Here is a 25288-nt window from a genome sequence, read left to right as displayed (position 1 = left end):
GACAGAGCAAGACCCATTTCTAAAAAATAAAAATATTTTTTAAAAAGCAATTCAGCTTCAGCCTTCAGAGCATTCATTATGGGTGTGATGATCTGCTTGACTGGACTCCAGCTACACTTGCACTCAGTGAGATGCAGGACTGACCCACTCATCTTTGTATCATGACAGTGCAAAGGATCTGTCATGGATGAAGGGTCAAATGCTACTGTGGTCAATAGGATGGGGAAGAAAAGCAAAGGATAAAGAAGAAAATAAAAATCACTCATAATTCCATTACCCTGAGATACATTTTGGAGGGGTCCTTAAGACTTTTTGAATATAAAAAGTTTATGATTGAAGTTACTGCATATCTTGCTTTTCCATTTACCATTAATATATTAATATTTTCTTATTGGCCACAAGAGTCCTAAGATAAGATTTTAGTGACCTTTTAATGTTTTATAGCCAATTATTTCTTTACTGTTGGATGCTTATATCATTTTCAGCTTTGGACGTAAGAACACCATGGAACATATTTATGTATTAATCTTTGTTTGCATCTGATGATTTCTTTTGGATAGATTCCCAGGAGTGCAATTACTGGGTCAGAGGATAGCAACACTGTTAAGGTTTGAGAAATAATGCCAAAATGTCTCCCTAGACTGTGCCAGTCTCTACTCTCATCCTCAGTTTTTGATGGATGGGTTTGTGAATAAAGAGATGCAAGCAAAAAAACCGAAGCACCAATGGCCTCGTCGGCTGTTGTTTCTATCTGGAGGAAACGACAGCTTTCCTTGGGATAGGAGCCAGGGTGTAGAGAAAGACCTGTCCCATTGCAGCCCTAGAGGGTGAGAGGTTGGCCCTCAGTGACAAGGGCCCATGTTCTCAGCCTCCCTGTCCTTTTCCCAGGCAGGACTCTGGGACCCCGGAGCCTCCTGGAGAGATTGCACAGCTTTCTGGAGTAGGGGAGGGAAGGAAGCTGCTTGGTGACCTTTGGACACAAGCCGCAGGCAGCACTCCATTAGCTGCACGTCCATTAATGAGGAAGTCAAGCTTCAGGAAGCTGGGCTGGCTTTATAAAACCTCTGGGGAATTAAAGGAAAAAGGAGTGTGGATGAAGCATTTGTTGCTGTCATGGTGGGGGGAGGTCATGACTGGGCATTCATCTGCATGGGGCCTCCTGGCCAGTTAATCCCAGCAGCAAATGTGGGTTTTAAGAGGTTAGTCATCTGCCTACAGTGAATTGGACCTGCCTGGGAACCAAACTTGCAGCCTCTTGGACAGGTGCATCTGTTGAAGTATTAAGTATACTCTTGCTTATTTTTGCTGACTTTGACATTTATGGAATTGATGCAACTTAGAGGACACTGAAAAATAAAGTGAGCCCTAATCAAGTTGTTATTTTCCAACTGATCATATATAGTGAGGATGCTGTCTCATAAATGATATTTTTTAATTGACATTACATTGTCATTTAGTAAATTTTGAAAATGAATGGAAGAGTTTAATATAAACATGATGAGAGAGAGGAAACTAGTATTTCTGGTATTGTCATGCTGGTCTCTTGAAAACTCTTGTTTCATTTAATCCTCAAAATAGGAATTGTTGTTACTTATTTTTGTAGATGAGGGGATTGAATCTTAGAGAAGTTCAATACCTTAATCAAAGTCATAAAGCTAATACGTGGTAGAAATGGGATGAGAATCTATGTCTGACTCCAAAGCCCATGCCCTGCCCAGTATGCAGGGAGTTGTTCTGCCCCTGACCCTGTCAGGAACTGGAAGGAAGACCTTGCAAGCTGGCTGCCATTATCTGCTCCTAGGGAAGTGGGGGATGTATGCCCATGGAAAAGCCTGCTGTGGTTTCTGCTGGTGCTGTGATCTGCTCTGAGAAGCACTTAGAGCCAGCTCCAAAGAGCTTCAAAGAGAATGCAGATGAAGGAGTTGGACAGCTCCCAGCCTCTCTGGTCTCACGTCTTCACCATGGGTGCTTGTATTTAGTTGGTGTGATGTGACTTTTTACACAAACATACACATTTGGTGGTCACCTTTTTCACATGTGGATACAGCTTAATTGGATTCTTGGCTCTGACAGCTTCTGAATTGGATCCTCACCTTATGGTGCCAGCACAACCTGGATTTGTCAGTGGTACCCAGAGGCGTGAAGGGCTTTGTACGTAGAGATGCATGATCTTCCGTCAGAGGGAACTCGGTCACCCCCAGTGGATGTGAGTTCAAGGTGGAGAGAAGGCTAAGGGGACCCAAGTTTTGGGGCATCCACTGTTAAAGGTTTCAAGGGCTGTATCTGAGTCAACTCCTCTCTAAGCTTTTTAGGTTTTGGTTACATGAACCAAGACAGATAAAACCAACTGGGCTTAGCATGAGCCAAAACGGCAACTCTTTATTGTAAAGAGGCAGGAAGTTGCAGTTGACTCATGTGGCCCTGGGACCTGGAAGGCAGTTGGGAAGCCTCCCCTGGGCCCTGGTCTCACTTATCTGCTTCTTTGGCCACATCTGCTCGACTCTCTGTGTGTGTCTGGCACTCTCTCTGACTCTCTCTCTCCCTAGACTTCTACTTTTCATGGGTATATTGCCAAGCACGGCCCTGCACAGTTGCAGTCTCCACTCTTGAGTTTATAATCCTTTAGTTCAAGTATCCAGCAGAAATTACTCAAGTTTCTCAGTACCAATGCCAATTCCTGGGAGACAGAACCTGACTGTTGAAGGTCAGGAAGGGTTGTGCGGTATGAACCTGGTTTCTGGGGCCCATCCTAGTGGATGAGAGGCGCAGTTCTCAGCACAGAGAAAGGAGGGCAGGACCTGTCGATGGGAAATAGAGAGAGTGGACCCATTTGGCTGAAGAGGTAGAATTTGGACTGGACCAAGGAGTGAAATCCCGGGTAACAAATTTTAAGTCAGTAAAACAAAGAGCTCCTTACGGTGGCCCAAGATGGACCAGCCTGCGTGGGATGATAACAAGTTCCTATATGTGCAAAGGTTCAATCAGTCCAGAACAGCATTCTAAAGCAGATCCAAGCATCTGCTGGGGTGGACAAGATGGCTCTCATGGTCCCCCCTGGCCATGTCAGTCTGGCCCTGGGCTGCTGCCTCTGCTGCAGATATTTTCCTTGGATTCTGCACTTACAGAAGGAAGATTGGAGGGTATTTTACTGGTATACTTGTGTTAGAGGGCCATATTCAGTCTACCAGTATTTTAACTACTGCTGCTGCTGGGTGTTGGGTTGTGGATGATTTTGAGTTTTAGGTTTTTTTTTTTTTACGTATTTTAACATTTAGATGAGTTGTGCTTATGTTAACAGTAAGAACTTAAACCCTAGTTTATTAGTAGCCAATAAATAGTAGCCAATATTAATTGCTACTCTAGATGGTGCTGTGGCTTGTATAAGATGAACACAGTATTGTTCTTGCTCTTAAGGAACTTGTAGCCTAATGAGGAAGGTATAATACAACCACATAATGCAAGCTGGAAGAAGGCTAGTTAAGTGCTAATAGAACATTACCAAGTGTGTAGAAGGCACATATAACCCTATTTCTAAAGAGATCAGGAAAAGGTTTCATAAAAAGAATAGCCCTGGATCTAGGTATAGAACAGTGGTTCTCAAGCAGGAGCTGTTTTGTTCTGAGAGGACATTCGGTGGTGTCTGGAGATGTTTTTGGTTGTCACACTTGGAGTGAGATCATCTAAGAGTTAGAGCCCAGGGATAATGCTGAGGACAGCCCCTCACAACAAAGAATTCTCTGGCCCATATGTCAGTAGTGCTGAGGCCTCTAGTCCAATGCATTAGAAGAATGCATAGGATTTTGGCAGACAGTTGGGGGCAGAGCCCTGCAGGCCAAGAGAATGATGACTGAGCACAGTGGCAGAAATGAGTAGACAGGAATTAGCAGAGTGCCCAAGAAGCTGGTGGAACAGCTGCAGCTAGATGGCATTGGCCCTTGATATCAACATAAACAGCTTGGACATTTTTCTTTGGGCAGTAGGGAACAATGGTATCTTTTGAGCTCTATCAAGAATAGAGTCAGTTCTTAACACCCCGGCTTTGCTTCATTGATTGCTCATCTGCACAGCCACAAAGATGAAAACACACCCGTTTTCCTGTTTTTCTCCCCAGCCTATCCACTCTTTGTTTTCCACCATCCAGAGGAAAGCTCGGTCAGCATTCTGCCTTGCTGACCCAGGATTCCCATCTGCTGGTGACAAAGGGATACAGCAAAAAGTGATCCCCTTTTGACCATTCTCCTTCCTGCTGCAATTTCCAGGAATGTACCATGGCAAGGGTGACTGTCCACGACTGTTCTGCTGGCCTCGTGGCAGCTTTGCTTTGCCCACCGTTGTTTTGAGTGTTTACTAACATCCTTACACTATCTCCGGATGCAGGGTGGAGTGTAGAGGGCCCAGTTCATGCTCAGAGTGTCCACACGGTGGAAACAGCCCAGCAGAGGCCAGGGCTGGACCTGGGTCAGACTGCAGGCATGGGGATAAACAGTGCTTGAGCTGCAGAAGGGGAGGGCACCCTAGAAATCAACATGGTGCTCTCTTCATGTGTTCACTCCTGCCTCACCAGCAATAGAACAGTGTTACACACCCATCATACTGGTAGGCACTAGGTGAGTGTTTTCTGAATGAAAGAACGAAGAGACTGAGATCCGGGGAGGGGGTGTGACGGCCTAAGATTGCCCAGCCTGTTGGGATCAGAGCTGAACCTGGAACCAGGATTCCTGACCCCTAGTTGGGAGCCCATCCCTGTGCCACATCTCCCCTTCTATGCCCAGAGACCTGGTGCTATCATCCTGGGTCCTGGCTAGGCATCTTTAGCCAGCACCCTGTTCTCCAAACCTCTCTCATTCCTTGAATTCCACCATTCCCCAAACCAATCAATCCATCAACCCAGAGAAACAGCCCAGCATGCCCTTCCCTACCTGCTGCCAGTGGCCACGGAGCTGTTAAACTACTCTACACTAAAATGTGGAAGACTGCTAGTTAGTTACTATAGTTATCCACTTCCCCCAGGGTGTCTCTGGCGATGCCTCAGCCCAGGCATTTCTTAATGGACCAGTTGGGGCAGGAGGTAGGGAAGGGGTCCCTATATGGTGCTGAAGTATTTGCCAAACTGTACCATTTATAGTAAGGCCTTCTTAGCTCAAACACATCTAGGGAAAGGGAACAGTGTGAACTTGTCAGTTGTTTTCTCTTTTTATTTTGAGAGGGACCCAGGCTGGACCTTAGGCATCCTCTGAGATCCCCCAGAATCTTCTGGGAAGAGGCATTTCCCTCACACCCAGAACCAGTGAATGAGGAGGCAGGTTGCTATTATGATTCCACCGAGACAGTGACGCTCCTCCCCATGGCTTCAGAAAACATCCACCTTGGAAAAGTAAATGTTCCCTTCCTCCCTCCAACCCCCAGGGAGAATCTGTCTTGCAGGTAGTGGCTGTTCTTGGTCTCCCAGCTAGGTGGCATCCCTGCATCTTCTAGGTACCAGGGCTTGTACCAACTCCACCCCAGGACTGGTTAGATGACTCCCATGCTGGCTCCTATGTCAGCCCTTCCAGTGGTGGGATACCAGTCCATGGTCCTCTGGTCAGAGCTTCCCCTGTAGGAAAAATGTTTTTGCAAGTCTGTGAAGCATTTCCATTTTCAAGTATCATAACACATATTATCCCGTTTGACACCACATTTTGCAGAGGAGATAAAGCAAGTGAGGCTTCTGGGCTCCTGTCCATGAACCCATGTCTAGTAAGTGGTATAGCACAGAGCAGCACCAAGGTCCCCAAGCTCCAAGCTCTCCTGGGTGGTCCCTCCTTCCATGGTGCAGCTTGGAGTGGCTTCACAGCCAGGCAGAACAGAGGCCACACCCCATCACTTGTGCTGGCCAGCTCTCTGGGCAGGGGAAGCCTCTAGATGTTGAGTATGGAAGGAGAACATGTGGTTGGTTGGTAGCACAGTGCCTGCCTGGAGTAGGCCCTCAGCAAGGGGCACTGGGTCTGCATGCCTGATGCGCATGACCTGGCACATGCTCTGGTGGGAGATGCTGAGGGTGGGGGTAGATCCATGACATGGAGGGAGCAACACGGTCCCTCGCTGTTTGATTGTTTTCAGCAGAACCCCAGTTGTGTTACAATTCACATGAGGCTTGTTAAGTGAACTTATGTATTAGACCATTTAATTTTTTTCTTGTTCTTTTTCTTTTTTGAGACAGAGTTTCACTCTTGTTGCACAGGCTGGAGTGCAGTGGCACGATCTCAGCTCACTGCAACCTCCGCCTCCCAGGTTCAAGTGATTCTCCCGCCTCAGCCTCCTGAGTAGCTGGGATTACAGGCACCTGCCACTACCCCTGGCTGATTTTTGTATTTTTAGTAAAGACAGGGTTTCGCCACGTTGGCCAGGCTGGTCTCAAACTCCTGACCTCAGGTGATCCGCCTGCCTTGGCCTCCCAAAGCACTGGGATTACATGCATGAGCCATTATACCCGGCCTTAGACAATCCAATTTTAAACCAATCCTCATGATGACTTAAAAAGATTTCCTCAGTAAAGCCAAGGACTTGTGGTAATACAAATACATGTGATCAAAATATTTTACTGATTTTGTGCAATCAAAAAAGTTGGGGCATCCATGGTTTAGTACTTAAGCTTTGAAATCTCACATTCTAGTTCTAGCTCTGCTATAAACTCGGTGTGTGACCTTAGTCCAACTACTTAACTTCTCTGATCCACATTTCCAGTCTGTGAAATGGAAATTATAATCATGTCTACTTCATAGAGTTTTTGTATGCGCAAATGGATATAAACTGCTAAAAGCTGTGTACAGAGCGTGTGTTATATTGTAACCAGTGCTAATTACTGAGGAGTGCTATACTGGTAACTTTTTTTCCCCAAAGTGTGAAGCTTTCCTTTTTAGTCTTGATTCCTGGATAATAGGACATTCTTCACTTGGACTGTCCCTTATGGTCACCTATGATTGTGGCCATTTGTGGTTCACAATGGAAAGAATGTATATTGTTTTCATTCTGAAGCAAATAAAATTTATTACATCTCCATGCTCAGAACTAACTCCTTCTGTTATTGTATTGGAATGTTTTTCTCCTTAGTGACCTAGTTTTATCTCTTCTCTTCAGATCTGCAAAAGCAAGTGGCACGGTTGTTAAAGAGGAATTCTCATTCTGTGGTAATTGAGAGAAATCTTTTTTTTCTAAACAAAGCAGCTGTGGGCCGGGCACAGTGGCTCACGCCTGTAATCCCGGCGCTTTGGGAGGCCCAGGCGGGTGGATCTCGAGGTCAGGAGATCGAGACCATCCTGGCTAACATGGTGAAACCCCATCTCTACTAAAAATACAAAAAAAAATTAGCTGGGCGTAGTGGCGGGCGCTTGTAGTCCCAGCTACTCTGGAGGCTGAGCCAAAGAATTGCTTGAATCCGGGAGGCGGAGCTTGCAAAGGTGGCGCTTGCAGTGAGTGGAGGTCGCGCCAAAGCACTCCAGCCTGTCTCAAAACAAACAAACGAACAAACAAAACCCCCAAAACAAAGCAGCTGTTTGCTATATTTTAACTTAACTATTATGTAGTATTCCACCATACTTTTTAGAGCATTACCGAGGATTGCCCTTCAAAGCATCAAACATAAAAAATTGTTATCCAAAGAAGGACCTCACTTTCCTCAGAGGGTCTGTATTGTATATGGTGTGCAAGTGGTTCATACAGTGGGTTCCCGCCCCAGTCTCTCTGCTTTCTTCTTCCTCAGCTTGGCCGACTCAGGAGCGAGGTCCAGAACTTCCAGCCAGAAGCGCGCTTTAGCAGCTGTGAACTGCATTTGTTCCCTGACTGTCCTGACTCACTCATAATTAAAACACGTGTTGAAAATTCTCTCCGAATTTAAATTTTGCTCATTGAAGTAAAGCGGAGCTGTTTTCCAGCTTGCTTTTTTTTTTTTTTTTTTTTTTTAAATAGGTTTGTGTTCTAATCAGGGTGGCATGCTGGACCTGAGCCAAACATCTTGTGTTTCGCACAATCCTTTTCTTCCGTGGGCAGGTGGAACACAGCCCCGCCCTTCTCTTCTAATGAGGTGACAACCATGCTTTTGTTAGCAGTTCTGAGCCTTTCTGCTGCCAGATAAACCCAGTGGCCTGGAATCATGGTAATTTCTTATGTGCCACACAATTATTTATAATTAAGCCATCTCAGATCCTTTCTGGAACAAATCAGAAATTTATCTATCTATCTCTATCAATCAATCTCAGAAACGTTTTAATAGTGTAGCTTATTAATAGAACATAATATACAGCCATGATTTTTTCCTCTACAACCAGAACCAGTAAAAAATATATTTACTTGCATTACTTGTTAATTTTCACTCATCTTAAATGTCATTACAATGGATTGAATACAGATGTTTGAAAATTTTAGTAAATTTTTACAAAATAGCATTGCCGCATGAAACAGAATAGATATAACTTGAAAGATTATATATTCTGTTTTATAACTTTGTTAGAATTAATCTTTTATGGATTAAATGAACTAATGGCCTGTACTAAGTAAATTCTGTTTTTATAAAATTTTTAAGTATGGATGGTTTTGAACAAATATTCATGCAGAGATTTTTTTGGTTCATAAATGTTATAAATCTATTTTATTTTAATTGTGATAAAAGCACATAACATAAAATTTACCATTTTAACCATTTTTTCACTAGTTCACTAGTGTATATTTATTGCACATTGTTGTACAACCAATCTCCAGAAGCTTTTCATCTTGCAAAACTGAAAATTTTAACTCCACATCCATTATCAACTCCCTATATCCCCCCAGCCTGTGGCAACCACCATTCTACTTTCTGTTTTTATGATTTTGACTTACCTAGTTAAGGAGTTCTCTAGAGCAGTCCACTTATAAAGGTAATCACTCAGTATTTGCCTTTTTGTGATTGGCCTGTATAACTTAGCATAATATACTCATAGTTCATCCATCTTTTAGCAAGCATCAGCATTTTCTTCCTTTGAAAGGATGAATAATATTCAGTGTTTATTAATCTGTTTATGGTCACTTGGGTTGCTTCCATCTTTTGGCTATTGTGAGTAATGCTGCTGTGAACATGGGTGTGCAAATATCTTTTTGAGACATAACCACTTTAAGACTTAGCTACATTCTACTCTGTTAACTTGGCTGATCTTAACAGATGAGGAAATCAGTAACTAAACATATAAGACCAGCCTCATTTGGCAGTGTTTGTTCACATGGTATCATGGGATTATAAACAGAAGTGATGCAGCCTCAGTACAGCTGAGTGAGGGGGCTGGAAAAACCTGAACTTTCCTGTATAATTTGAGTTCAAATCCTGATTTTCCTGATTAAATTTCCTATATAAATTCCTGATAATTTGCACACAGTGAAATTCACCCTTTTTACAGTATAGTTTTGTGAGCTTTGACAAGTGCATACAGTCATGTAATCATGACCACAGTGTAAATATAGAACAGTTTCATCGCCTCCAAAACTTCCCCCATGCCCCTTTGTAGTCATCATCTTTTTCTCCCCCACTGCCAGACTCTGGCAGCTCATGTTTTCCATCTTTGTAGTTTTACCCATCATCATTTGTCTTTCCTTCCATACTTAGCACACACAGCTTTGCCTGCCACCTTTCTTGTTCTAATATACCTGGCACCCCAGCCATGTTGTGACTTCCCTGAAGATAAAACCTCTGCCCTTGAGGTATCAAGTTGGATTAGAAAGAGCAAAGAGTTTTAAGCCAGGTAGAGCGTTCGAATCCAGCTCATTCAGTTAGCAGCTCTGTGACCTTGTGTTGGCCTCAGAATCTGACACAGAGTGGGGACTGAATAAATGTCTGTGGCACGAACAAACGAATGAATGAATGAATGAATTTAACCTCTTAACATCCCAGGTCCCTCCTATGTAAGAGGCGATGATAGTAGTCACTTCACCTGACTTCTGTGGGGATCAGTGTCTTGTACAGTGCCTGGTGGGCATTAGTAAAGGTTTGTCCTGTCCCCATGGTCTTCCCCAGGGCTTTTGATACCCTCTGCCAGACAGACACATGCACTCAAAGTTGCCTGGGACCTGGCAGAGGACATCAGTACCTGCTGTGTGAGAGCTAGGAGGGCACCAGCTGAGCAGACAAGTCCCCAGAAAACCCCACAGATACACACTGACCACCTGCCAGTCAATCTCAAAGAACTCCTCACTCTTTCCCCCTACCCCTTTTTCGTGGTGCACACAGGAAGGCCCAGCAGTCCTTTTCTCAGCCTAAATATATACCATGTAGGGGGCTTTAGATGAAGCCCACCAGGAGGAGAAAACCATAACCCTTCAGGTCATAATCCTCTGGCTCTGAGGTCTGGGGAGGGGAGCATAAGCTGGGATATAGGCAACCACAGGACAGTCATTGTAAATGAATCTTCTCTCTTCTTCAAAACAGACTCAGTAGGACTCATCACAATTATTGTGATGACAGTAATTAGTTATTTGTATAATTATCTGCTTGCTGCCTGCCTTTCCTATCAGATGGCCCAGGGCACACAGTAGGTGATCAGCACATATTTAATGATTGAATAAAAAGTATTTTGTGGTTAAAAGAATTGGCATTTGCAGTTACTGTTTCTGTAGAAGGGAGGGGAACTGATATTTGTCATTCATCTAGAGTGTCTCTGGTATGTTAAATTTGTACCTACAGTCTCCTCATTTAATCTGCTTAGTGGCTGTAGAAAGTAGTGTTCTTGGTCTCTATACTCAAGGAAACTGATTCAGAGTAGTTAAGAAGCATGCTTGCCACTCCACAGCTAGTCAGGGACGGAGCTGGATTCAAACTCAGGTCTGAAGTCAAAGCCCAGCCCCTTTCTACCACACACAATAAAGCTGGGTTTCTTAAGAATAGGAATCTCTACAATTAAGACTTAAAAACAAACAGAAACAACAGATTCAAGCAGACATTTATGGTTGAGGGATTTGTGTGGATTGGATTGTAGAGTGGAACAGTATCAACTGGAAATTTACAGAATGTTTGTTCCTGCTTGCGTCATACTTTTCTGTTTTGTGCTTTGTAAGTTGGGTTTGGGAGCATAAAAATCCAACTTAAAATGGGATTTTTGCAGCACACATTATAGACAACTTTAAATAAGCAATGAAACCTCCTCTTCATGCTAAGAGAGGCAGTGTGGATTGGGGAATGGCCATGGACTTGGAGACAGGAGGCCTGGGTTTGCCTCTTGTTGGAAAGGAAAAGGGCTTTGGAATATCCCTTAACTATTCTGAGGCTCAGTTTTTTAAATTTCTAAACTGGGAAAGTAGTCCCATTATCTCAGAGGGGTACAGTGCAGATCAGATGAAGAAATAAGCAAATGAGATGTTTGTGAGGTGGGTTACCCAAGGAAGAGTTGTGTATGTGTTCACTCTCTCAGATCTGCAGAGAGGAGCAGGGTCTGAAGCCAACTGGGAAGGGAAAGACTACAGAGAGGCTGGCAGAATCCCATGCAAAGGTGAAAAAGAAGGACATGTCTTGTTTCTGTTTTCCCAAGATCAGCTCAGGTCGGGAGAGAACCTCGTTTATGTGAATAGTTTATGTGCTTGAAACCCTGTAATTATACTGTCACTTGTTGTCAGTAAATCTATAATTCAGGGCCAGAGTGGAATTCTATTAGGCAAGGAAGCAGGCACAGCCTTCCTCCCACTCTTCTACTCCTCATTCATTCATTCAGAGACCCGCTGCAGACTCTCAGCCACGTACTGCAGAGTCAGGAAGGCAGTGTATCATAGCAGTGAGGAGATGGGCAGTGGAGTTAGACATGGGTTTGACTTTGACCTCCTCCCCTGACTAATTGTGAGACTCAATTATTTATTTTCACTAAATCTCAGTTTTCTCATTATTATGAGGAAGATGATGATACCTGTCTCACGTGAAGGTTAAACGTGAGCACTCAAAAATAAATGGCTTATAAGTCACAATAATACAGTCTCTAGGGAGCCAAAATGCATAGTGGGTCAGTTCTGCTGTTTTCCTATTTTCTCCCTCCAGCCTGTTAGAAAGTCACTGGGAGTAAGCAGAAGCCCAGGGGCTGGGACCCACGGCAACCAAAGCCCAGGTGGTTTGCTGTGCTATGGGAACCTGAGCTGTGTGCTCAGACGGAGGATCTCTTTCCCCAGATTAAGCTTCTAGAGAACCATCATGAGTGAGGATGTTCCCTGGGGCAGTGTGGTAAAGGTCAGAGTTTCTCAAGCACTTAGATCCCAGGACCACAGCGTATCTGAGACGGTCCCTTCAGGGCTAGAGGATCAGTGGGTCTTGGAGATGGATTATGGTTTTGGCGAGGCTTGTTTTGCCACACATGGACCTTCTGACATCAGGAAGGTACTGGTTGTTTCAGAGCTTGGAGGCTGATGCTCAGGTCAACTTGATCCATTTTTGGAGACCCACGACATACCTGCCTTATGAGTGTGAATTCCTCTGAATGCTTTGGTTTTTTTAAAGGTCAGGTGTATAGAGGTGAAAATGGTAAAATTCACTCTTCTTAGTGTGAGTTTTCATTCTGAGTTTGGGCAAACATACACAGTTGTGTAAACAGCACCACAGTCAGGTGTGCAACAGCTCCATCCCTCCCCAAAATTCCTTCACATTCTTGGAGTCAACCCCCCACCTCCCCATCTAACCCAGGCAACCACTTATCTAGTTTTTGTCCCTATAAACTTCCCTTTTTCAGAAAAGCATATACCATCCTGGCCAACATAGTGAATCCCCATCTATACTGAAAGTATAAAAAGTAGCTGGGTGTGGTAGTGCATGCCTATAATCCCAGCTACTCAGGAGGCTGAGGCAGAAAAATAGCTTGAACCCAGGAGGTGGAGATTGCAGTGAGCTGAGATTGCGCCGCTGCACTCCAGCCTGGGTGACAGTGAGACTCTGTCTCAAAAAACAAGAAAAGAAAGAAAGAGCATATAAATGGAGTCATAACGCATGTTGCCTTTTGAGTTTGCTGCTTTCACTCACTGTAATGCATTTGAGACTCCAAATGCTTTTGACTGCAGCAAGGTAGTGGTTCTGAGAGCAGCCTGGAAAGTCAGTAGCATTCTTATACACCATTAATAACCAATAGAAAATCTAATTTTAAAAATTCATAATGCCGCCAAAAAACCCCGAAAACCTAAAGTGCCTAGCAGTAAGACAAAACATGTACAAGATCTTCATGGAGAAACTTACAACATGTAATAAAAAGACATTGAAGAAGACATGAGCAAATGGAAGCCACCATGTTCACAAAGAGGAAACTTGAAACCATAAAGATGGTGATTCTTCTAGTAAATTTTATGAATACAGTGAAATTCCAATCAAAATCTAAATAAGGTTTTATGTGGAACTTGACAAACTATCATGAAATTTACATAGAAAAACAAAGGGTCAAGAATAGCCAAGATTCTACATTGAAATTTGTAATAAAAAAAAATGGCCAAGACAATTTTAAGACTATTAGGATTTATTCTACAGTCATGGTTGTTAATATTATGGTTATTATAAAGACATTGTGGTATAGGTGCATGGTTAGACAGTAGATCAGTCAAACAGAGAGCTGAAAATAATACCTGTGCATATTGGAAACTTTATATATGACAGGTAGCACTGCAAATCAGTGGGATGGGACAATTGGGATCCATATAGAAAATAATAAAATTGAATTCCTCACACCATACATAAAGATCAATTCCAAATGAATGAAAATCTAGTATTGAAAAAGCAAAAGTTTAAAACTCTTGTAAAAAAGTATACGTGACCAGGATTTTTTCAACAAGATAGAAAAAAGCTAGAAAAGACTGATATATTTGTCTATATAAAATTTAAAGCTGCAAGAAAATGCACCACAAATCAAGTTAAGAGAGCTTATATTGAGGAAAAACATGTGTAATGCATATGTCCAAGAAAGGATTTATACCCAAAATTCATGAAGAATTCCTAAAAATCACTAAGAACAAGATAAACTAATGGAGGGATATAAACAGGGTAGTTAAACAGCCCAAATGGCCAACAGGCATACAAAGTTGTTTGACTTCACCTGCCACTGAGGAAACGCAAATCGAAACAAACGTGGGATACCATTTTACACCCATCACACTGACAAAAATCTAACAGTCTGACTACGTAAGTTTGGCAAGAATGGGGAGTATTAAAATCTTTTACACTTGCAGGAAGGAGTATAAATTGGTATAGTCATTCTGGCAAGTGGTTTTGCATTATCTGCTGTACCTTCTGGCCCAGCAGTTCCACACTACGTAGGTACACTAGAGAAGGTCTCAAATGTGGCCAAGGAGACATGTATAATAATGTTCGTCACAGCCCTGTTTGTAAAGGGGAAAAATAGGAAGGAACCTAAGTATGCATCAACAGAATAAACTATAATATGTTCATATAGCAAAGTAGTACACAGTGGTTTAAAAGAATCTAGAAAACCTGGATGCAGGTGGCACATATCTGTATTCCCAGTTACTTGGAAGGTTGAGGTGAGAAATCAGTGAACCCAGGAGTTCAGGACCAGCCTGGGCAACATAGCGAGACCCTGTCTCAATACAAATAAAAAAATAATTTTAGGCCGGGTGCTGTGGCTCACGCCTGTAATCCTAACATTTGGGAGGCCGAGGCGGGTGGATCACCTAAGGTCAGGAGTTCAAGACCAGTCTGACCAACATGGTGAAACTCCGTCTCTACTAAAAATACAAAAATTAGCTGGGCTGGGTGGCTCACGCCTGTAATCCCAGCTACTCAGGAGGTTGAGGAAGGAGAATCACTTGAACCTGGGAGGTGGAGGTTGCAGTGAGCCGAGATTGCGCCACTGCTCTCCAGCCTGCGCAATGGAAGCGAGACTCCGTTTCAAAAAATAAAATAAAATAAAATAAAACAAATAATTTTAAAAAATGATCTAGAAAGACAAGTGTCAACATGGATTGAATTTCAAAAACATAAGTTTGAATGAAAAAACATATCACAGTGTGATTCCATTTGTAGAATATGTAAACAGGTATAAACACTTTTTTTCTGTTTATGCATGGCTCATGTAGTTAATAAAAACATGGTGAGAGTGATAAACACCAAAGTCAGGATAGTGATGACTTTTGGGGAGGAGGAAAAGGATTGTTTCAGGAAAATACATATAGGGGTCTTCAAATACATCTGCTCTGTGTTACCGTTTTCTCCAGATTAAGAATTATAGCATATTTTTTGGAATGCCAAAAGGAGCTGAAGAACCAAGGAGCATTCTTCTATTACAGTAGACAGCAAAAACAGTCTTGGAGATTAATTATCATAAAAAGTGATAAAAATGGATTTATATGTTTTTAGAAAGTATCTTCGGAGAACATAATTTGAAATTATATTTTTATTAACAAAAAGCACAAAACATGATCAGTATAAATTTTAATACATTTTAATGCTCAGATGAAACAGTGTGCCTTCATGAATTGGAAGACTGTGCAAATTTATTTTCTTGGGTACTGTACATTGTTTTTAAAAATATGAAATAAGGCTGGGTGCAGTGGCTCACGTCTGTAATTCCAGCACTTTGAGAAGCTAAGACAGGTGAATCATTTGAGGCCAGAAGTTCAAGACCAGCCTGGGCAATGTGGAGAAACCGCAGCTCTACTAAAAATACAAATATTAGCCAGGTGTGGTGACACACACCTGTAATCCCAGCTACTCGGGAGGCTGAGCAGGAGAATCCCTTGAACCTGGGAGGCAGAGGTTGCAGTGAGCAGAGATCATGCCACTGCACCCTAGCCTGGGCGACAGAGTGAGACTTTGTCTCAAAAAAAATTATGAAATAAGATGTGTACAGTTTTATATATATTTGTAATTATAAAGCAAGTGCTCAGGTCAAGAAATAGAGCGTTCCAGAAGCCCTTGGGTGACATACAACTTCTTCAGTGTGATTTGTTTTTTAATGCTATAAACAGCTGTATGAATAGGCTTGTTATTTCTCTTACGTTTAAAAAAATTAATGTTAGAAAAATATATTGCCAGCATTGATTTTGAAATTTTTAGCACAATTTGGGATTGGGACATGTTGGTGCCACTCTAGGATGCCTGAGAAGACTGTGGAAAATACTGGTTTGTTTCATGGTTTGCCAAGAGGACTTGGCTGTGGTCAGCAACTGCTGTGCCATAGCTTGTAGCTGTGCCCTAGGTCAGCAATCTCTCTCTTCTGGCCAGAGCTCCAGGAAGCTGATAAGCAACTTCAGAGCTGTATTTTCCCTGACATTGGCCAACGGGCTTGGTATGTGGTCTTTACCATTTGGGGCCATCCCCCACTATCTGAGCATTTACAGTTTTTCTTGGGACACTGGACATTTTTGAACTCTTGGGGTTCAAAAAAATGATCCTTGGGGTTCAAAAAATGACCCTTAATGGTGGTGAAGAGTCCATGGCCCAAGGACCAGGAAACAGCGCACTAGTCTAGAAACCAGGGTTTCTCAGCAGTGGCACAATTGACATTTTGGACTGGATGATTATTTGTTGAGAGGGGCCTGTCCTGTGCATGATAGGATGTTTAGCAGCATCCCTGCCTCTACTCACTGGCTGCCAGTAGCACCCTCTCAGACAACCAGAGTGTCTCCAGACATTGCCCAGATTTCCCTGGGAAACGAGATCACCCCAGTGGGGAGCCACTGCGTCAGAGTGTAGTATTCACATGAGACTCATGCTCCCTTCGCGATGCCACAGCTGTGGAAGAGGTGGGTGGGGAGGCAACCTGGATGAAGACACCTAACTTGGAGCAAGAGGAGGAGTGAAGTACAAAGATAAGGGAAATGCTGCAGGCAGATTCATGGAGCCTTTACACAGGGTCAGGGCTTCAGGGTAACAGTTAATGACAGTGGTGGGGAGGGAGGGTGGATGCAGAGCTGTGAGGTGCGAGCTCCATTCAGAGATAACCAAGAGGAGTGTGTTAGTGCAGAGCCTGGTCTCTCTGGAGGATGGCACTCCAGCCTTCCACCTTCCCTCTGCTTGAGCCCAACTCCAGCATTAAAGGAGCTTTATACCATCTTATTTTACCACATTTTTTCTGACTTTGTAGAAAGTTATGTGAGTCTAGCAAGTGGGCTGAGTTCCTTGGAGAGAGATTGAAATTGCTTGTTACTCAACAGACATTTCAAGCACCCACTTAAAGGGGGAGGTGCTGTGCCAGGCATGAGGGACCCTCCTGATTGCCCAGGACTATGTGATATGACTAGGGAGACAGACTCAGCCAGCACAGGCCACCCCGGGAGAAGGCAGGTTCTGTTGTCAGGCTGCCTGGGTTCAGATGCCAGCTCTGTACCTGGCTGTTGTGTCTCCTTGGGTGAGTGAGTAATGATGCTAAGCCTCAGTGTCCCAGTCTGTAAAATGGGGTAGTAAGAATTCTTTTTCCCTATGTGTGTGAGAGGATTAATTGAAAGAATGAGTGCAGCTTGTAGAACAGTGCCTGGCGTTAGTGAACACTCAATGATATAATATTATAATATTATTTTAAATGTTTTATTATTGCTGCTACTACATAAGGCCTGTCACAGGCTTAAACAGTTTCAAGAAAACTGAGGGGGCAGTAACCAAAGCCTTCACAGAAGAAGTGGCATTTCTGAGACAGGTCTTAAAGGATTGGTGGTGCTTTATCAGGAAAAACAACAGTTGTGGGATTGGGGAAGATCTTGTGCTACATTCAGACAAAAGAAAGAGCAGCCAGGAAGTCACAGATTGCAAGCAAATGTGGTTTAATCAGGAGACAGCTGCTGGCTGCTGGCTCTGCGAACCCCAGGCTGAGGGAGGGGTGGGAAGCAAGGCTGGTGGGGCCAGTGGCGAAGGGCCGTGTGGGGGTACTTGGTCTGAAGGGGCAGAAGTACCAACCCCCTTTGGCTTGAGGCTGCTTCCTTCATTATTTCTTACCTCTAAAATAGGTTAAGAAGAACTGGCCATTTTCATCCCATTTCCCCTTTCCCGGGGCAGTGAGATGCTAAGTGTTACTGAGCTTTTAGAAACTGAAAAGCAAACTCATGTGTGTAGGGACCTTGTGCTGTCACACAGGAGCCAGGCAAAGGATGCTGGCAACCAGCTCACTTCAGAAGAGTCCAGCTGACCTAGCACAGGCCTTCCTGTCTTGCCTTCCTTGCTCCATGACCACTCAGAGGGTGTCATGACACACTGGGGTTCACGGGGATCCCATCAATCGGCTGCTGGGTAGTGCTGTAACTTTCCACCTGTCTCTCCTCTGCTGCTCACATGCTGCCTCAGGGCAGGGGCTGGAAACCATCCTGGCAGACATGGGTAATAACCATGGCACCTATGCCCGAGGAATGGTGTATTTATTTCCCCCCAGTCCATGGTGTTGTGCCCAAGGCTTTGCTGAATCAGCCTGGTGCCGTCTGGCATCCACCTCGCTGCTGAGACCTCAGAGACAAGGTCACGAGTGTTCCCTCAATGGTGCTGGCTTTGGCTTCCCCATTCTGATACTTCACACAGTGAACACGTTCTTACTGAGTCCTTCCTGCTGTGCGGGGGACAGGAGTGTGTTATGAATGAGGGACACCATCTCTGGCTTTGTGGAACACACAGTCTTGTGGGAGAGATGCACCTTGAGCTGACCAAGTAGATACAGTGGACAAGAGCTAAGAAAGGGGCAGGTACAGGAGCTAAAAAGGGAGAGGAGCCCAGTCTTCAGGGTGTGACCAGGTCAGGAAAGGCCTCCCTGAGGAAGTGAGTCTCCTGGATACATGAGAATGCTTAGGAGGGGGCAGGCAAGCAGGCAGTGTGGAGGAGTGTGGGGACTTTCCTCACCAAGGGAGCGATGACCAAACCCAGCAGGCTTCCCCAGCCACCTCCCCCTTGGCCTGCCTGCTGTCTTTGGCACTACCCTCTCTTAAAGGTTGCCCCCTCACCCCCAGTCCTACTTTTTCTCCTTTCTTCCACTATTCTCTTGTACCCCCACTGGCTCATCCTGCTCTTCACACAGGTCATTTCAGCCTTCCTGGAGGGTGGGCGGCTCCCCAAGGTAGTGCACAGTGGCCACAAGAAGTCAGACTTGGAGGAGGCTGGCCTGGCTGGGCTCCAGCCCCTGCCTTACGCTTCCCTGGTCACGAGGCTTTAGACAAGTAAGTGACTGGCTGCTCCATGCATTGGAGTCCTGTCTGTAAAAGGGGTTCCCTTGGACAAGGCAGTCTAAGTGGGATAAAGCTTTAAAGCACTTCGCACAAGGCCTGTGTGAGTCAAGAGTTAACAGCCCTCTCCCTTTCGGTGCCAGAAACAGACTTGGTTCAGTCAACTTTGTTTTCCCTGGAAACCTGATGATTGTGGAATATCAGGGTGTACCCTGGCAACAGTGCTCATGGTAAAGCTGATCCCTGCTTGGTAAATTGCTTCCGGACTAGGAGTTCTCTGTACAGCCTCTCAATACCCAGTGAACCACAGCTTTGGGTTTCTTCAGTGTGGTGTCTTCTGTAAGTAGGCTGGCTCATTGCAGGGACTCTGAAAGCTCCATCTGTGGGGTTGTCACAGGAGATGTCAGCTCATATAGTGCCTGGGCCAGGCCCACTGCTGCACCAGTCAGTTTGGCCCTGAGTTGGCACCCTGGGGTGACCTCATCTGTCAGGTGAAAAGATTAAACCTCCAGCTCAATTCATTCATTTACAAATATCTGTTGAGGGATTACTATGGGGTAGGTTCTGGGAACACAGTGTTGAGCAAAACAGATCCATTCTCTGCCCTCAAGGCACTTACAGTGCTGTGGAAAGAGGGCTGTCAATCAAAGCATCACACAAACAACAATAAAGGAACACTCTGATGATAGGTACATTGTGCTATGAGTGTAGTGAGGAGGTTTGAGCTAGTTAGGGAGGCCAGGGAAGAAGAAGTCATACTTGAGCTGGAATATGATGGATGAACAGGCATTAACCAGAGAAAGACCGGGAAAGGAAGACTCCAGAAGGAGAGAACAGCACAGGCAGAGGCTTTCTGGGTGGGGGATAGTGCATGATGGAGAGAATGAGGGCAGGTGGAGCTCTGCCATGCAGGTCCTGAGAGGCAGGGCTGAGCACAAGATCATTTAATGACCCAACGTAGCCCTGAGCATAGATCAGTGAGAACTGCTGCTCAAACACTGTCACGGGGCTGGTATTTTTGCTTCTTCATCTTAAGAGCAATGAGAAACAGGCTAATACAAGATGGGGATGTATTGGTGGGAGGAGGGCTTGGCCTGATTGAATTTACAATATGAAATGTGAAGAGCTTATTCTGGCTGCAGGATGCTGAGATCAAGTCCAAGGGGAGTGAAATTTGAGGGGAAAGGTTTTGATGGAAAAAAAAGCCTTAGGTGTTTGCAGGCTTAATAGAGCTTCAGAGGGGGTTAACAGCAGGAGAGGAAAGGCAGCCTTTAATTTCAGGGGTCTTTGTGCCCTCACATCCCCATTTTTGGCTGCCATGACCCCCAACCACCCTTTCATGTTGCCAAACCACAGATTGAAGGAAGGTGGGTGTGGGCTTTAACAGAAGATAGAGGTGCCCAAGGATGCCCCAGCCGAGAGCAGAACACCTTCAGGGCATTCATAAAAATAAATCAAGCCCCACAGCAGCACTTTCTGTAGCTTAGAGAGCTGCTCTTGGCATTGAAGACAGACATTTTCCATTAAGTAAGATAAATGAAAAAATCATATTTCTCTTTGTCTCTCTTCCCTCCAGGCTTATATTTGGCACCCTTTACCCTGCGTATTATTCCTACAAGGCTGTGAAATCAAAGGACATTAAGGAATATGTAAGTAGCACTGTGTATTTTGGAGGGGGTTGGCTGGAGTGAGGTCGGGTGTGAAATGTTGGGGGAAGGGGATGCCCTCCTTGCTGTGGGCACTGGAAGTAGGGAAAAGGAGTCCCTTCATCACAGTTCTCATGAGACGTCTCAGGAGTCCTCTTTTCTGTCTAGACCTTCTCTTGCCTAGACCTTCCCCTGCCTAGACCTAGAGCATGGAGGTGAGAAAAGCAGGGAGGTATGGCAAGAGGCGGTGGCGTCTGGAATTGGAAGTGTCTCAGCTCTGACACAAGCCACAAGTGACTTCACCTCTCTCAGCCTTGATTTATTTGTCTAGAAAGCACTCTGTAGACCTTACAGCACCATGACGGAGAGACAGTCCAGCATTGTGGGCAGGAGCCCGGGTTCTAGAGTCTGGCAGACCTGGGTTTGGTTCCTGGTTCTGCAACTCTGTCCCATTCCATTTCTTTCATTCCATCTCCACAATTCAGGTTCTGTTGCTCTGTAACCTTCTGAGGGCAGGGGATTGTCATCATCGTATATCTGTTTTCTTTTCTTTTTTTTTTTTTTTTTTTGAGCCGGAGTCTCACTCTGTCACTCAGGCTGGAGAGCAGTGGCGCAATCTTGGCTCACTGCAGCCTCCGCCTCCTGGGTTCAAGAGATTCTCTAGCCTCAGTCTCCTGAGTAGCTGGGATTACAGGTGTGTGCCACCATGCCCAGATAATTTTTGTGTTTTTAGTGGAGATAGGGTTTCATCATGTTGGCCAGGCTAGTCTCGAACTCCTGACCTTGTGATCTGCCTGTCTTGGCCTCCCAAAATGCTGGGATTATAGGCGTGAGCCACAGTGCCTGGCCCCTGTATCTTCTGTAGCACATTGCAGAAGGTGAGCACACAGGAAGGGGATCTGGGAGGACTTACTGGTCAGAGGATAATATCAGTTACTGTTGGATGATCTGGGTGCTCTAATCACCACCCCTAAATGTGTCTGGCACCTTCAGGCAGGAGAACCATTAGGCCACTGCTGACTGAGAAAGACCTGCTGGTGGGTGGTGAGGGAAGGGTGTCCTTCCCCATACAGGACACAAACCCAAAGTGCAAAAGGTGTGGATTTTGTCATCAGAACACTGAGGTCGGTCAAGTCCTGGCTCTGACATTTGAATGATGCAGTGCTGGGTAAGTAGCTTAAACTTCCGAGAGCCTAAGTGTCCTCATCTGAACAATGGGGTGGGTAATAGCCATGCCTTTGCCTCTTTTACTCAGATGTCTATTGGCAGGTTTGACGTAGGTAAAGAAACAATTCAAAGTGGGCTTAGAAAGTCAGTATTTTCTTTCTCAGATTTCCCAAGAAGTCTTTATGATGAAACCAGCCATCTCCAGATCGACTGCAACCAGAACTCACCCCCCACCCCGCAATCTCCCACTTTCCCAGAACAACTTGCCTGGGCTTGCACCTTGCTGTTTGTAAGCAGGGAGTTCCAGAGGGGGGCAATTTTTCTTCTGGAGACCGGGTCTGTGGTATATGTGAGAGAATCTCAGAAAGCACGCTATAAATAGCTGTTAAATTGCAAGCACAGAACCTCCTGATTCAATTGACTTGGCACAGGGCAAAGCATTAGGCAGCCTCTTCTAGCCCTCCCTTTCCCAACCCTTTCCCACCTGCCAACTGTGCCAGGGAAGGAGGCCTTACCAGGATCACTGTGGTATAAGGTCTAATCCTTTACTTTGCAGGGGCAAAAACAACTCTGTCAGCTCTTCTGAGAGAGATCAAACCCTGGTAAATTATTTTGCTCTGACTAAACTCACAAAAGCCTGGTTTATGACTAGAATGGCAATTCATTAATTTAGAGTGAAAACCATAATTGATGAGTAGAGCAGCTGTTTGTGTTGGCTGCTGAGCACATGCTTTTCCCAGTAGGGAACGTGCGAGAGTTACGATTAGAAGGTTTCTTGGTAAAAAAGGAATCTGAAGAAAGGAGCCGGGTAGTATCAGGAGGGAACTGCCTTTCTCTGCACTCACGCTCCTGTGTTTCCTTCCTGCAGTCCTTTTGACTAATGGGCCTATTTTGTTCAAGAGAGAAACCTGTGACTTTCCTTAACATACTCACACCCACACACCCACACCCACCCGGTTGGTGACCATGTCCCTTCATCCCTATCTCCTGAGTAATCTTCCAAACCAGGTCTGTCTTCCTTCTCTGCTGCCACTCTCAGAAATGAGATTCTCACCCTTTTCCCTAGGAGGTTGCAATGGCCTCCTATATTAGTTTTTTATTGTCACCATTACAAATTACCATGAACTGAGTGGCTTAAAAACCTGTGTATTATTTTATAATTCTGAAAGTCAGAAGTCCAACAAGTCCCACTAGGTTAAAATCAAGCAGGACTGTGCTCCGTTTGGTGACTCCAGGGGAGAAGTTGTGTCCTTGCTTTTTCCAGTTCCTAGAGGCCATTCCTGCATTGTTAGGCTTGTGCCCCTTCCTCCTCCTCCTTCAGAGCCAACAACATTGCATCTCTCTGGCTGTTCTTCCATAACCACATCTCCCTCAGGCTCACTGGGAAAGGTTCTCCACTTTAAGAATTCATGTGATTACATGGGACCACCTGGGTCATCCAGGATACTCTTCCCATCTGAAAGTCCTTAATGCTACAAAGTCCCATTTGCCATATGGGGATTAGGACATGGACATCTTTGGGGGCCATTGTTGTGCCTATCACACCTCGTAATTGGTTCTCCTGCCTCCTGTCCCTGCTTTCCCACTCTGTTGTCACATGACATCCAGTGCCATTTAAAAATGGAAGTCTATTTATTTCACTCCCCCCGGGTCAATTAATGGCTGCTTATCACCTGCAAGATCAAGCACAAATTTCATTACACAGCATTTAACACCCTTCTCGATCTTGCTTCTCCCTACTTCCCAGCCGCTTCTCTACACATCTTCAGTGCTGTAATCTCAACACCCAAGGTGTGGTCAGTGGCCAGCATTATCCGCACCACCTGGGAACTTGTTTGAATTGAAGACTCGGGTTTGTCTTTCTGTGGAAGGCACAGAAATGGCTATCATGAAGGAAGTTTTGACTCGCATTCCCCTACAAGTAGGAGGCATGGCATGCCACATAGGGCCACACAGGGGGACCACTAGAGTTGGTCAGGAAGCAGAGGGAGCTCTCCTAAATAAAAATGGGCATTTTCCACAGGATCTCCAATTTAGAAACATTGTTCAGGACATTTATGGCTGCTTATGTCTTCCAACCAAACTTACTGTACCTGGATTCAAGGTTTTGGGATGAAAACTTAAACAGAAGGGAATTTACGGGAATTTGTAGAATTGACTAGGTAGCAAGAGAAAGATACCCAGGAACCGGGGAGGATCCAAGGAGGCTGGGTGAGGCTGACGGCCCAGCTCACGCTGTAGGAAAGGGTCTGATTAGGAAACCTCTGCTGAAGTCACATCTTGGACACCGGATGCTTGTGCTTTCGAAGCATCCCCTGACAGTGCAGAGTCCTGGATAGGGGCCCAAATAGCAGGACTTGCCTCCCACAAAGATGCTCATGTTGGGAGATGTCTCCCAATTTAGAAGGTTTTGGATGCTGAGTACTCATGGAAAAAAAATAAATAACCAATACAGCTGACTCTTAGGCTGCCCCAAAACTACATCCACATCCACATCCATTCCTTTGCCCATATTTTGGCTTTAAAAACAAGCTTCCAACAAGAATTCTATACAACTCACTCACTTGTCAAATCCAAATTCTGTAAGTTGCTGAGTCTAGCTCCAGGCCCAGTATCCCTGGGCAAAGTCCTCTCCTCCTCTGGTTCTGACAAGACCCAACCTTAATATTCAGCATTCCAAACACTGAATTGTTAAGTTAACTGTCACCAGTGCAGCTCACATACTATTTTAGTGGGGAGAGAAAGAATTAAAATATAATTACTTAAAATATTAAAATCTGTACTTAACACAGAAAGGAGGAAAATATGTATAGAAGATATAGTCCGTAACATCATGCAACTGGTCATGAGTTCATAGCTGTATTTGTGTCTTTTGTTAAAAGAAAAAAGTTTTTAGAGGGTAGAATCTTGACTCTTGTATGAATATAAAATGAACACATGTTGAAGATTTTGCTTAACTTACTAATGAGGCAACCAGTAAGGTGTTCAAAGGAAACCCCAAATAATAGACATATGTAGGCAATCAGAAATGTCGAAATTGATTTGTTAATAAATATTAAACTGATTACTTGGAGGGTGGGATGGGGAGATCAGTTGTATCTCTACTGGACAAAATTTATTTGTACCTCTATGGGTGAAACCATATGCATTGCCATCAGTTTTAACTTACCAAGTTGTAAAATAGCTCAAGGACATTGAAAAGCAGGACACCTGCAGAATCAAGATAATTCAGAAGGACATGCTGGACACCTAGCATTCCACAGGACACCCATTCTGAAGTCTTTCTCGGGTTTTCCTGAGGCTTTCCTCTTCCGCTATCCAATTCATGCTCCCGTTGCCTAAAGCTAGAGCTTTAGTGGGATTGGTTC

General features: G+C 44.6%; 1 protein-coding gene across 3 annotated transcripts in view; it reads left to right on the top strand.

Moving 5' to 3' along the window:
* The window catches only part of REEP1 (receptor accessory protein 1), a 137889-nt gene that overhangs the window by 36161 nt on the left and 76440 nt on the right, over positions 1–25288 (top strand). For all 3 annotated transcript variants that reach the window (XM_033175364.1, XM_033175366.1, XM_033175365.1), the window contains exon 2: positions 20684–20756. In XM_033175364.1, the coding sequence (XP_033031255.1) occupies positions 20684–20756 (73 nt within the window). The remainder of the gene's footprint in view (positions 1–20683; positions 20757–25288) is intronic.

Source organism: Trachypithecus francoisi, unplaced genomic scaffold, assembly GCF_009764315.1.
Source record: "Trachypithecus francoisi isolate TF-2019V2 unplaced genomic scaffold, Tfra_2.0 Lachesis_group17, whole genome shotgun sequence".
NCBI classification, from domain to species: Eukaryota; Metazoa; Chordata; class Mammalia; order Primates; family Cercopithecidae; genus Trachypithecus; species Trachypithecus francoisi.
This window is presented reverse-complemented; position numbering and strand designations above follow the sequence as displayed.